The sequence below is a fragment of the Lepisosteus platostomus genome, chromosome 11 (genome assembly GCF_059453375.1).
Source record: "Lepisosteus platostomus isolate fLepPlt1 chromosome 11, fLepPlt1.hap1, whole genome shotgun sequence".
Classification (NCBI taxonomy): domain Eukaryota; kingdom Metazoa; phylum Chordata; class Actinopteri; order Semionotiformes; family Lepisosteidae; genus Lepisosteus; species Lepisosteus platostomus.
The window spans coordinates 41,399,861-41,414,889 of record NC_142621.1 but is presented as its reverse complement, the minus strand read 5'-3'; the positions used below and the strand labels follow the sequence as shown (position 1 = coordinate 41,414,889).

Here is a 15,029-nt window from a genome sequence, read left to right as displayed (position 1 = left end):
TAACATCACTGGCTATTTAGAGCAGATCTCTGCTAAACTGTCTAAATGCCACTAAATAAGTTAAAGCAGCAGGAGAGATCTGGTGAATAATGTGAAAATTAAGGAGAAACCATAAGGGTCCGAACATGAACTGCAGGAGGCCCTTTTCCCATTATTGCTCTGTTTATCAAGCAATAGGGGGATTAATGTTCTCACAGCTTCCTAATATGACAAAGTTACGATTTTATGCTACTGGTGTCAATGGGATCTTTAATTTCTCTAGAGAAACCATGTCCTTAACCAAAATGAAGGCAGAAAATGATAGGGTATTTGAGATACAGTTTACCTTTCAATTAAAAAAAAAATTATGTCAAAAGCATTTGAGAAAAAAATGTTTTTTTAATCTGGGAACAGTGAAACCAAATTGCAACCAGGTTGCAAGTTAAATTTAAAAGCTCTGCAAAATTTAAATAAGCACGTATCATAAATAGTTTATTATGAGGATTTACTTTGCAAAAAAAGCTTCAACAGTTTGTCCTGTTGACAACCGGACAGTCAATAAAAAAGACAAGTCAATTTGTAGAATATGGTGTGTCCATTTGAACTGATTGCTTAATTAGATTGTTACAAATCAAGTCCTTTTTATATCCTAATTTAAAACAGAAAAATAAGATGTTTTATCATGACAAAAGAAAAGTCTATAGTCTAATAAAGTTCTTCATGCAAATAAAAAGACCCATCAAACTAGAATACTTTAACCAATCAAAATTAAAGAGCAGTACAAGCACTGCCCTGTTCCATTTTTCTTGTGGTCAGGTTTTCACACACTCAGCAGCTTGATTGACAAATTGCAATGAGATGCTTCCCACTATTGACTGACTGATTATTGCTTTCGATTGCATTAATTATATTGTTGTACAGCCAAATACGTTGAACTGTGCGGATAAGTCAAAGCTCAACCACTAATGGGATAATTGACACGCCCCTCCTGCACAGAGTGCCCCCTTTACCTTTCGTGATGAGATCAATCAGCAGTTTGCACCTTCCACTGGCAACTGAAGATTTGCTCTGCATCTTCTTGCCAATTAGAATAAGCGGAGATCGCTTTGTCAGTAAATCAGCACACCTGTAGACATTAGCACAGTTTAAACTAAAAAATCTCTGACCTAGGTTGCATTGTTTGTTCAACCGACACATTGAACTATATGGATATTTAATAAAGATAGTAAGAACTGACAAGTTGTGCTTGCTGACATGCATATATCTGACCACACACTTCAGCACAAGTACCTACAGAGTGGGATGCTGCATTAAGTTATACATTTTTAACTGATGTCCAAAGACTCAGGCATCAATTTGATCATCCAAAAAATAGAATAAAACCAGAAAACTGATATTTTCATATTCAACCATTACTCATTTGCCTGAAAAATACATATAAAAATAATTATTTTGAAGAGTGCTACCATCTCTTTCCTGTCATTTTCTATAATGCCTTTCATTTGGACATTATGGTGTGATTCATTTTCAAAGTAGGTCTACACATCAAGGTCTCTCCAAGATACCTCAAGTATATTTGAAATGGAAATGTTTCACCTTACTTTGCGATGTGAGTGATAGTTAAGAGACGAAAATATAAAAAAAGGAATTTAATAATGGGGCAAGTTTAATAACCTAATTTAGTTTTGTGACAGACTGACTAACAAACCCAAACCCTGAATTTTAAAGGGAAAACAAACAAGTACAAAGCTTCTTGTGTAGTGTATACGATGCATGTTTGTGGGAATTTGTTTTGTTTTGAAACTAGCTAATGTTTATTTTGCAACATCAGCTTGATGTTCAAGTACTTCCTCCAGACGCCATTCATTCAATGTGTTACTTCAATTTTGCAGGTTGTACAGAATGGCACTCAATTTTTGTTTTACATGCCTATTCTTTCTTCTGTGAAGTATCTTGCATTGCCTGAAGGCTGATGAATATTCTCGATCAAGCACAGAACAAAAAAAGTAAGCATCTACTCTGAACCATAATGAGGTTCAATCGCTCGTCTGAAGACGCTGATTATTCAAAGCAATCTTCCTTAGTTAATTCTTTCATGCATCTTGGCTGTGCTGTTTTTTTTTCCAGCTGTGTGGGCTGCTGGATGAGAGCATGGGATCTCCGATTTGTCCGTGATTTTCTTTATTTGTGCCGTGCTTTTCCATTCAATGACCTTTGGTGTTTGGACACTCCCCTGTTCCCCAAGGTGTCAGCTCTAATCCCACTGAAAAGGAAACGCCAGCAATCAGCAGAACAGATCTCTGGCAGGATCAACAGTATATTTACAGGTATCATATGCGTTTTCCTCGAGCAGTCACGACTCAGCACGAACACTGCTCAGCCCTCACCACCCTACCCCATCTCCTGCTTACACTCCCGAGGAGAAAGTGCTACTGCTCGGAGCTGAGCTACAGACACTGCAGCTATTTTTTAAGCCATTACACCCATATCAAACCATGCATACTGCGTTTAATGAAAATGAAAAACGCCTCACTGATTGCACTGTACAATCTTCTGTGCTGGGATGTCTGATAAAACTGATTAGCAAAATGTATTGTTGACAAACACCACAGCATACACCTAATTAAATTCACTCCCCCCCCCACGCCCACTTGTTCTCATGAACAAAAGCTGGTTGCTGTCTACCAGGCATGCCCAAATAAGAACTTGCTCCACCAGAAAAAAAACAATAAATCTAAATGTACATAAATAAGCTACGACACCAGTTCCTTACAGGACCTTTCATGGTAAGAGAGACTGAGTGCTGCGTAGCAGAAAAAAATCAGTTCTGCATAGAGCTTTTATATTTCAAGAATTGAGCCCTGCTCTGTTTTATGAACTGTATGCTCTTGTGGCACAAGTCAGCTCTGGCTACTGTATATTTCATGCAAGCTACTGGATTTTAATATGCTTTTTTTTTGGCTCCATCAGTAAAATGTTAGGAAGAGCCCATAAAAGTACAATAAGAATAAGTTGCTGAACAAAGTCTTATTTCTATCAGTGCAACAGCCTTGAAAATAATTACTGACATGGTTAAAGCAAAGACTGGTGTAGCTCTATAGTATACTTTTAGTGAAGAACTTTAAGGTCTCTCCAGTGAGATAAAAGTCTTCCTCACTTCAGCATAAACCAAATAGAGATCGAGCATGTGTAAGACTATAAAAATGTTGTGAAAACTTTAAAAAGTGGTAATACGTTCTACCACTCTGCACAGAGGAGATCTGGGCAGGAAAAACAATAAAAAAAGACAATTATGGAGGTATAGGGGATTAGGCAAAGGCATTCTGAAGGGAAGCCAGGCCATCTTTAATTCTAGTCCCAACACCAACAGAAATAAAGAAACAGATGTTGTGCGTCACAGCAAAAGAACAGGATCCGCTTCCTGCTGTCATTAATTACAAAGACATTATTACATTTGAAAAGGTCACAGTAAGTAATACATAAGACATTATTGTTGCCATACAGAAATTGATCTTTTTCTTTAAATGATGCTCTGCTGCAGCTGAAATAAGCCTGGCACATTTCTGTATCTGCTTCACATAGCAGAAAAGACCAGCATTTTCTTTGAACCTTTTTTCTTTGTTCAAACATAAGACATACAGCAATTGTAAAATGGAATCCTATATTACATAAAATGTATTTCTAGTACAATACAGGATAAAGACATGACAAATGAATACTTCAGAACCTGGCACTTTTCTTTCCTTTATATTTCCCATTTGTAACTATTGGCAAACATTAATTATAATTTCATCTTTTTATGCTGCATAGCAAAAGCATATAAAATTAAAATATTAAAACAGAAGTCTCTCAAGCCAATCGCTTATAATACATTTAACAAGAAAACTATTACTAATAATGCAACAGCGGACATTTGCAAAGATAGACCTAATAGGAAGTACTGTTTGACCATGTAAAAATTGGAAAGTATACAGATTCTGGATTAAACATTTTCAGCATTATTTTGATCAATATATCATTCATAACTGACCTTGACTATTGCATAAGTACTACATCTTCTCATTATGTACAGATTTGATAGATCACAGGTGTTGAGGTGATTTAACCTGTTGAATGTCACAGCTGGTGAAAATAAAAAAAACAGAGAAAGTATCAAACATGCCTTGCTTATCAGGAGAGCATATGCCTTTATGTTGAAATAAGATCTCAGGTGGTTGTGTAGACAACCCTGATGGACGTCAATGAGTGCAATTCAGACATACAGAAAATTATGCTAACTGTTGAGTAAAGATCAACTGATGGGGAGGTCATAGCGTGATGGTCTGTAAAGCAGTGCCAAGTCACTACAAAATGCCACTTCTCGTGATTTATTGCTCCTTGATTACTGACACTGCATCATTCCATCTTTATAACAAACATCCTCATGCTTTTCGGTTAACAACAGCTTTCTTGGGAGATGACTACAAGACCGGTTTTGCCATGTTTATGCTCTGTTCAGACTTGAGTTCTACTGTACATTGGGATGAGCTGTGCAAACCAAGGCACCTACTGTAGGTTACAGGCACAGGCTAAATCACAGCACAAGCCAAACAACACTACCTTACCCAGTGAGACGCACATACTGTACAAACAACATTACCTGGAATGCTACACGACCCTAAAAACACAAAATACACTGCCCGAGTGTCTGAACTAGGCAAGAGACAGTAAATAGAAACTGATCCTGATGAAGTACTGACTCAGTGACCACAGCCTGGCCATATAAACAGGGCAACACAGGAAGGCCCGGCTGCCCAAAGAGGACCCCCACTGCCAGCGGAAAGAAGCAGACACAGAGATGCTCTTTCTGCTGCACTGTGTGAATCTAATCCCAGAAGTCCCAAAGTTGACAGAAGCAGTACAGCTCCTTACTGGGGAAGGGACAGGAAACTCAATAGAACTGGTAGACCAGTATGTGATTGTATTTATACAGCTTGTCCTGCTTCCGACAACAGTCACAAATGCTACCAGTCTGCAATTTTCATTATACACTTCCTGGTAAAGAGTTTTGTTGATAAACATCAATCATACATAAAATCATACCTGTCGTATTTGTTCTATAAAATGGCAAGAACAAGCTTAAGGTAGCAACTTGGAGAAGTGGTGTGAGCATTGAACTCTGAGCCTGTCTAGGTTCAAATCTCAGGTGGAACATTGTTGGTGAGTCTTTGAGCTAGGTACTGTGCTTCTCTCAATATTGTTTCACTCCGACACAAAGCGTCTCCAACATATCAATGTGTTTCTAACAAATCATTAGAAATAAGAATTATTTTATGTTTGACTTACCCAGTAAAATAAAAGTAATAAAAATTAAATTAACTAAGAATACTGCTTTTATAAGTGACATTTACATGGTAAACAATCTGAGAAAACTCCATATACAGTACCAATGTGAGATGCTGACATGGAAAAATAAATATTTTTTAGATTTGTGTGTGCGTGAAATTAGGTGTGGATATATACAGAATATAAAGGCTCGAATTTAAAATGTCTGAACTGAAATAATGACATGTACTCTAAAGGAAGACAGAGAATAGAATAATAGAGCACTTCAGCAAATAACAGTTATTTTGGTTTGGAAACTGCAGATAATAGAGAGGAAACATTTAGCTTAATCAGAAGTGCTAAAGTCTCACCGAATGAAGAGGGTGGAATAAAAATAAAACAACAAAGGAGGCTGTGCAAATAAGGATTAATATTGCAAACATCTAAGCGCTTGGGAGATGGAAATAAATCAAAATTAAAGGCAAAATTAAAGCCATTTGCATGACTTATCACAGGCATCAGAAAGCAGCTGTTTGGTCTTCAAACAACATTTTTTGGAAAGTGACAATAAAATAAAAGATTTAATTTTTTCTTAACCTTCACTAATTATTTGTTAAGGCTATATATTGTATGCTCCTGGTTTGATTTTCCTCATATTATAGTGCTGAGTTAGGCTTTAGAGTTGGAAATATATACAGCGCACATGCATGAACAAAAAACAACAACAAAACAATGTAATCCAACAACCTCAACACAGCCCAGAGGCTTATGTGCTGCAGGTATTATGTCATGCAGAAAGTATAGGGGAAAGAAGAGGAAATTAGAAAAAGAAAAGAAAAATTGAAGTAGGAGAAAGGTTAAGATGAATGAAATGCCCAAGCCGGGTTGAAAGAAACAGAGTACAAGAGCCTTCAGATGAAAGGGTGCAAGGAAGAGAATTGATGAGATAAGTACAGTATGAGCAAAGAATAAAAGGGATTTTGTTAATGTGTTGATGTCTCCAAGTATTCGCTTGTAAAAAAGAATTTTCTGTTTACGATTGTGCTGTCTTACACTTTCAGATGTTCTAAGTGCTAAGGAATATTTGCTTGATTACTTCAGTGGCCTTTTGGCTAAAATTGCAGTTCAGTAGTGCTTTACTGAGCAATCCATCCACTATCAGGGAACGCTATATCAAATTAATTTATGGAAGTGGGAGCTGAAATACGGGATTGCTACATTCCACTCACGCTTCCATCTGGAATCGAAGTACCTCCAAAATTGTTCCACCTCCCCAACTTGGACCTTCGCCTGCAGCAGCTACTGTAAAGTGGGATGTGATTGCCAAACAAGTGAAACTTACCGCAGCTTAATTCTGGAAGCTGAAGTGCTGGGAAAGGAGGGTACTCCATATTCATTTGATTGTGAGATTTCAGCGCCTTATGTGTGATGCCTTAGTTGTCAAAATAAGCAATGTTTGAGAACAGTACAGTGTCTAATCAGTGCATCTATAATTGTGATGAAAGAATACTCCATCTTAATTTTATGTCCACTTGCATAAATCAGCAACTGGTTCTATATCTGTTTGTTGAGTGATTTTTATCTAGACATGAAGGCTGTAAACAGTATTAGATATAATATTATCAATACTTCTAATTCATTACTTATTAAATATAAAAGAAGCATTTATTTAGGATAAATCTCTAGGATAAATCGGGTGTTTAACTCAGCTGGGTCCCAGAGAGAGGTGGTTTATATATATATAGCCAATTCATTACATATTTAAGATTTAAGCTTATTGCAATTTCAGGAACTAAAACATATTTGAAGGCTCCAACACTGCAGTGGAAACACATTCATACAAGTCTAATTAACAGGTAAGTATCCATAAAGATGAAAAGTGTAGTTTTGTCAGATAAAGGTTACTTCCCACTTAGTCTAAGTACATTATGCATGCAGGATGCTGAAACCACCACTGCATAAAGACTGCTAGCCTGCTGCATACAGTTCAGTGAATTCAATTTAAATAGACCAATATCAAGGACTAAAATGTTTTATCCACTGCACTGCCAGTAATTTTATTCCTAACAGCTTTTTAAGTCTCATAAAGGCCTAAATGTACCAAATATTATAACTCAATACATCACATAAATCTTCACTTGAAAATTTCAGACTTTACACATAAATGTCACTGTGAACATTGAATTCCCTCAATGAAAAAATAATATTTCCTAAGTAAATGTTCATTACACCTAATCCCTTTTTACAAAGTTTGACTCACTAGCTTATAGGATAAAACTATTAAAGTTTAATGTTCCCTCGGCTTTTAGGAATGTGTCAGAGGTTTATTAATTTGTATCAAACTTTCAGATGGACAATGCCCAAAAGATCGGTAACATAAGAGTCACTAAGAGAAGCAGATACTCAGCACAACTGGGTTTTCAAACCATTTGAACATGATTGTGCTTATTTGTGAATCTCTGTCCACATCACACTTTAAAATCACCATCCGTTTCTTTTAAAGGCTCATCCTTCCCCACATTTAGTTATCCTACAAACTAATAAAGTCACTTTCTTGCATTTGAACCTTACACAATCAGATACCAAACTTTCTGGTTAATTTCAGTTGTCATGCCTCAAAGTCTCATGTCTCAAAGCCAATATGAATATGCTTCCTGCCGTATTAAACTTGACACCAGACATGTATTTTGACAATCCATGTAGTACACTTTTAACAATAAAAAATAAAATAACAGGTTTGTGACCATCTTAGTAGGTATCCTCAGTGGCCCACGCCCAAGACCTTCAGTCAGTATCAAATTTCACATAGAAGGTGTGAAAAATGGCAATACTACCAAGAGCTAGAAGACACTTTTCAACAGCATTTTAAACATTCACCTGCCGATATACAGTACTATATAAGGATCCAAACAAAGAAAGTGTGTGTCGTGTTCCAAGAAGATAAAAAAAATACTGTGTGTGCAGTGATCTATCCTGTTTTTTTAGTAAAGTCACCTTGCTGTTGTGAATAAGTTAATGGCATGTGGAAGTAAGCCACATGTTGCTTCAATGTAAATGGATTGAGATCTGGGGATTGTTCTGACCACAGATGGTGGCGAAAGTCTCTCTAGTGCTCTTCAAGTCCAGACACACTGGGTGAATATTAGTTAATTCGTTGGTTAAGGCCTTAGAATGCACATTCTTGATTAATTGTGATTAAAGGAATGTTTCAATTTATTAAGGTTTTGGTTTATATAAAGGCCCTCACAGTGTTCGTTAGCAGTGTGGCTTAAAATAACAATATTCAACACGAACATACAGATATAGAAGGGAAACCATAGGGCAATCACACACAAACCCTAGCAAAAAGATTACTTTTGAGTTTGGATTTGAAGAGAGTCAAAGATATTGTGCCTTGTAGAGTCTGATGAAGGGCATTGCATAACAAAGGAGCAGCAACAGAACAGGAACGGTCACCAAAAGTCTGAGATTTTAGTCCTAGGTACAGTGAACAAAGGACCAGACTCAACGGAACGGAGCCTGTGAGAGGGAGTGTAAGGAGTGAAGGAGTTCAGAGATGTATGATGGAGCCAGATTTTTTTAAACCTGAATGTGAACTCCCAGTATTTTGTCCAATAAACATACAGTACAAAGCCTTCTCAGATACCCATGACCATAAAAATAATTTTAGTTAGACCATCCAATGCCACTGGGTACCTCAGTCAAATTTACTAAACTTTTAAAGTGAAAAGGCCACATTCTCAAACGGCAAAGCACCAACTTTTACGCAATAAGGGCAGGAGTAAGAAACAGACTTTTAAAGGACTGGGATCTCCAGACTCATCACACATTCCTTACAATGCAAAGTAGTGCAGCAAGTGTCTGACACACTGGTAAGAATAAAATTATGGATCTGGCCAAAAGAAAAACATTTTAAAGGTGCACCTATAGGGAATACCACAGCATTCGATCCAAGGTCAACAGTCCATTCCAAATGCAGACATCAGATAGCATGTACACTGCCAACGCAAATGAAAATTGCACCAATAGCCTGTGAACTTTTGAACCAAATGAACTCTCTGCCTCTTGTTTTTTACATTTACACAACAATACACAACAACAAAATACCGGTTCAGTCCCACCACAGGCTTCTTTATATACTGCATAAACAGGGAATCCTTTCCTTCCTAGTAAAAAAGATGGATTTCAATTTCGAAGCTTGCGAAGGATCTCACCCAGAGAAGAGAATAAAATATTCAAGGACACCGCTCTTACCCCCGCAGCAAACCCCAGGCTCCCATCCAGGATTCTTTTCTGGAGGGGGAAAAAAAGAAAAATTATATCAACCATCTGTTTCCTCAATGAAACCTCAAGTTTCAAAAGCTGTAACATATCTTTCAAGACTCCACAGTGAAACATCCTTCCTCTTTCACTTATAAAAAAAGGCACCCAACAGTTGTTGTTTTTTTTCCCCCCCAATCAGCACCTGAACCAAAAATGTGATTCTTACACTTTTCAATAATTGACAGAATCCCCACTGTGCAACACATTCCCTGAAATCCCATTCAGAGTTTGCCAGAGAATTTGTCAATTTGGATTCCCGTCCAGAGCTATTAAATCTGGTTGGTAAAAAATGCATTTTATCAAAATACATATTCTCGCTATCAGTGGAATGGATGTGGCAGAATGTTTTTTTGGAACTTATGTAAAATACAATTAAAACAGAACACCACCCATTCTTAAAGTATTTTAGATTACGGCTTCCTTTTAACTATATGTAATGTAATATAGGTGCACAACTCACAAAAAGATTTTCTAGTCCAGCTTTAAAACTAAAAAGGCAACTAAGGAATAATGATAAGTCATTTATGCAGCTCTTTGCATCCCAAAGTCCTTCACATATAGGAGGGGAATTAATTCATCCATCTCTGAAGTGCAGCATCCACCTGGGTGACACACAGCAGTCACTATGCCTCAGCAGCACTGCACCAGCTCAGGTGGAGACACACAGAACTGCTACATCAACTGATTTAGCAGATCAACTGATGCCAGCAGCCATATCACCCTGCAACTCACAACTGGCAACCCACTGAAGCTCAGCAGGTGTGAGCCTGGTCAGTACCTGGATGGCAGACCTCCTGGGGAAAACTAAGGTTGCTGCTGGAAGAGGTGTTAGTGGGACCAGCAGGGGGTGCTCACCCTGTGGTCCATGTGGATCCTAATGCCCCAGTATAGTGACGGGGACACTATACTGTAAACAGGCACTGTCCTTCGGATGAGACGTAAAACCGAGGTCCTGACTCTCTGTGGTCATTAAAAATCCCAGGGCGTTTCTCGAAAAGAGTAGGGGTGTACCCCGGCGTCCTGGCCAAATTCCCCATTGGCCCTTACCAATCATGGCCTCCTAATAATCCCCATCTATGAATTGGCTTCATTACTCTGCTCTCCTCCCCACTGATACCTGATGTGTGGTGAGCGTTCTGGCGCACTATGGCTGCCGTCGCATCATCCAGGTGGGGCTGCACATTGGTGGTGGTGGAGGGGAGTTCCCATTACCTGTAAAGCGCTTTGAGTGGAGTGTCCAGAAAAGCGCTATATAAGTGTAAGCAATTATTATTATTATTTAAGGTGGAGATTTAGGGAGACAAGACTGTGCAAGCCTGAAGCTGAATTAAGCCAAGGGACCAGGGTAAGCACTCCCTCCTAATCCAGTTACCTATAGAACCACTACTGTACAGTATTCCTATAAAGACGGATAAAGAACAACATATATATTTTAAGAAAATAGTTCAAAACATAATCTGGAAAACATTAGTAATGCCAAATTCATAGAAGACAACAAAATATTCCAAATGTAAAAAAAAACAATGAAGTTTGTTTTACAATGCATAGAGTTACCATAGCAATGATTATAGGGTAAAGGAAAATACTTCATACTATTCTAATATTAAAAAGATTAGCTTCTTTCTTTATCATTTGCAACCGAGTTTTTTTCATCCAAATTCTGTGTACAGCTGCTTAAGCCGCATGTTTACATACATTTCTGGTACTTCAAACTTGTTATACAGTAGGTGTTTGGTAAGCTTTGCAAGAAAATGGCACAGTTTAGTATTACTGGACTCTGTATACTGTAAACACACTTTGGCATAACTGCAAACCGGTCAAGGCAAATCAAGGCAGATGACAAAAAGGAGCACACACGCAAATCCTGAGTCCGTGAAGGCAAGCAAACAGTTGCTCTATAAATTCAAATAGGTACAACAGGTCTTCTACCTACAAAAACAAAGCCATGAAAGAAGCCTGGCATTTACTGCGTATACCCCAACATGGAAAGGGTAATGAAAGTAATTTACCATGAACTGTATTCATTTGCCCTTCATGGAGCTTAAGGCAAAGCACCAGTATCCAGTATTGTGCATGCTATTAAGCAGTCTGCACAACTCCTACATCAAAAACACTCAAGCAAGCTGGCCTGAAAGAAAGCAAATGGGAATAAACAGGCTGCTCGGAGTACTGGCAAAAATCTTTCCAACAAAACCAGCCTCTTCTTTTCACTGCAAGTGTGTGTAAAACTGCTTTAATCAAGCCCTCACATGAGGCTTTGCGTTGGCATGCAGTAATGCTTCAAAATAAGAAGCTGCCAATGTATCTCAGTTTCCCCAGAAGCTGGTCGCTCGATAAAGATGAATGTAATAACCGGCACCTGTCCTGTGGAGAATATGAAGACCAGGGCAGCTCCTGCAGCTGTGAGCCCCCAAGTGAAGAGAGTTCCCAACAGGGCCTGGAACACTGGGCTGTAACCTGGGATCATACTTTCCACCTGGAGATACACACACAAACACAATCTTAGGAACAGGGTCACAACACTTAAAGAGTAGTTCAGATTGCCTGTAAACATTCTCTGTTGCTGTCTCCAATTGTCTTCTCCATCTCCGTCTCCATTGTGTCACGCTTTCTAACTCATAACATGGGCAATCCTAGTGCTTCTGAAGCACTGACTTTCAATTATGAACATTAATTGGTGACAACTGTCATTTGTTCCAGGTACAAAATGATAGGCGATGACTCACAGAAGCTAAAGATTTCTGTCTCTCAGGAAAGAGAGTAGACTATGCCTGCTCTAATTATTTACACAAAACAGGCTATTTAAAGGGTCCTCAAAGGATTCCTTGAACTGGGCTCCCTCCTGTGTTGACCTACTTAAACCAATGAAATTGAAGAAATTTACATTCTCAAGCACATTTCTTGCTTGCAAATTCAGGGATAAGCCTCTGCTCACATAAGTACATGAAGAACAGAGAACTGGGGTTCTGAAATGTCTTTCTTGGCCTCATATTTGGATGACATGCTGTGAACTGAGGGGAGATCAGAGGTGCAAACCTCTCCTTCTTTCACTAGACATGATTGAAGAGTTTTGTGGATAGAGCGTTTGTTTAGACAAGTATTTTTAAAAATGCACTTTGCAAAACAAACTTTGCACAGGAAGATTCATCTGGAAACAAATCAAGCAACAAGTGTTAAGTGAGATTCTTTGAAGGAGGCTGCTAAGAACTATAAAATATTTCTAAAGACCAGTTATGAAGAGGTGTTGAAGACCACTGTGCAGAGCACCCAGTGCAGCCTACATGTTGTGGACTCTGCAACACTGACACCCCCTCTCCCTCCCCATTATGGTATCCAGTCCTGAGGACCTTTCATACAATACAGCTGAAGAGACAATAATGCACAATACGATCAAACAACCATGATGCATGCATCTAGTTCATATTATATTTGCAGGTTATGAATAAAATATTTGCCCTCGCACTCCACTGCACGTTGAAAAAATCCCCTCACTGAAGGCGCAGTGATTTTGCCTGATGTTGTTCCCACAGAATGCTAATTGATTTAAGTTAAACAATTGGTTACTAATGACTCGCACACGCTCTGCCAATGAAAATTGCTTGTAAGCTTACGAAGGGTTGCAGCTCTAATTTATTGTGTGTCCTCGCATGTCATTCACTTCTGGATTAACTGAATGATGCAAAATTTCATCAAAGTGCAAATCCTCATCTAAGCAGAAATACTTTCAAATCAATACTGGTATATACAGTGTGACATCTTGAATCAACCCCTTTACATCATAATACATTTTATATTAGAATATTTGTGCACAGTGCAGCCAACTGTGCACAATTCATTACAAAACATCTGGCAGTGCTAACGGATTTCTTTAGAAATGAAATCTACATCTACTGTGAATCACTATACATTCTTGCATTATAAAAAATCATGTTCTTCTTTAAATCTGGACAGTATTTGGCAGTTTGAATTTCTTCATTCTTTTCTCCTCTAATGATACAAACTCTGCCCTTCTAAGATCAGAATTCATGAAGTGAATGTTGCAGGTCACGTTTGGTTTCTGGCAGATTTCCTCTTGTTTCACAAGAAACAAATTGGTTAATAAAGAAAAAAACTGTTTTTTTAAATTCTTTAAACGTTTATGAGTAAGACACAAAAAATGCAAAAGAACCCAATTTAGGGAAAGAAACCAGATATCATGTTGGACACAAACAACTTATCAGATAAAATAATCGAAGATATCAAACAGAAATATACAAGGTCTACTCTGGAAGAGAATACTTAATAAGCAGTATTAACATCCTTCACCTAAAATAAACATAGTGCTGAACAAGTCTGACTTCTAGTCAGGGCAGGGAAGGGTAAGATGTTGATCTAGTCACTAATGAACAAAAGGAACACAATGTCAACATGAAACGAAAGTGTTAAATGATGCAGCTTTCCTGCTGTACAAGTTCCCTTTGTCCTGTCTGAAAGCCCACAGATCCTGTTTCTCTGCTCTGCAACTGTGAAACAGGCTTTAAGCAACATTTAGTACAATTAGTGTGCTCCTTACAGGTTATTCACTTCAAAATGCACAAGTGTGGTTTTATCTGGGACTCTGATTAATATTTAACAGCTTAACAAATACATATTTGATAGTGCCGCAAGCGTCCCGTTTTCCTCGTACTTTTAATTCTTTACAGATGATAGACCATAAGGAGCTGAATGAAATGTGAGGAACTTACAGGATACATGAAAACAGATGCAAACTTCTGCTCAAACCCGTATTCTGAAAACCAGTTCATTTTTCAAACAGGTGGTGTATTGTTTTGCATTCAGGTGATCTGTAATAACTTGTCTCATTTTTAGAAAGCCCACAACACAGCTGAATGCTTATCGAATCATACACTTCGCCACTAATTGTTTAAGTTTAAAATACTGAAATGTGCAAGCAGGTTGTTACCTGGATTTAAACGCACTCCAGGGGGGCAATGTTAGACTGAAAATGCTTAGGAAAAACATACGCCATAAACAATGTGCAATGTGTCAACGCTTTAATGTGACCTTTAATACATTTAAACAGAAAAAAAACACAATAAGCACTTACTGTAATGAACCATTCACCAACTGAAAGTCCACTGCACTCACTTCCTGTTTCTCTGTACACGTGTCTCCGAAACCCTCCAAATACCGCCCATCTCGAACTGCTACTGGCTGCTAATGTAGCGCGACTCAGCCATAAGTTTTTCCTTTAATTCTACTGGTGGTAAGAGCCGCCATTCATTCCGAAATTTCCAGGACTTGGTGTCCAACTATTCTCTAATAAAATAATAACTGTATGTAGTGTAGTATTGTTCTTAACAGCGGCGAGACATTAACGGTTTGATCTATTTTCAAAATTCTGTATTTAATTTCATACTATGTGGAATGTAAAAAATAAAGCC

At 38.0% G+C, this 15,029-nt stretch overlaps 1 protein-coding gene across 2 annotated transcripts in view; it reads right to left on the bottom strand.

The window, feature by feature from the left end:
- slc39a11 (solute carrier family 39, member 11) overlaps positions 1-14,820 on the bottom strand; it is a 185,976-nt gene extending 171,156 nt beyond the window's left edge. For both annotated transcript variants that reach the window (XM_088599740.1, XM_088599741.1), the window contains exons 1-3: positions 14,693-14,820; positions 11,966-12,082; positions 9,538-9,576 (exon numbers count right to left, since the gene is read on the bottom strand). In XM_088599740.1, the coding sequence (XP_088455866.1) occupies positions 9,538-9,576; positions 11,966-12,073 (147 nt within the window). In that variant the 5' untranslated portion in view covers positions 12,074-12,082; positions 14,693-14,820. The remainder of the gene's footprint in view (positions 1-9,537; positions 9,577-11,965; positions 12,083-14,692) is intronic.
- Between the last annotated feature and the right edge of the window lie 209 nt (positions 14,821-15,029).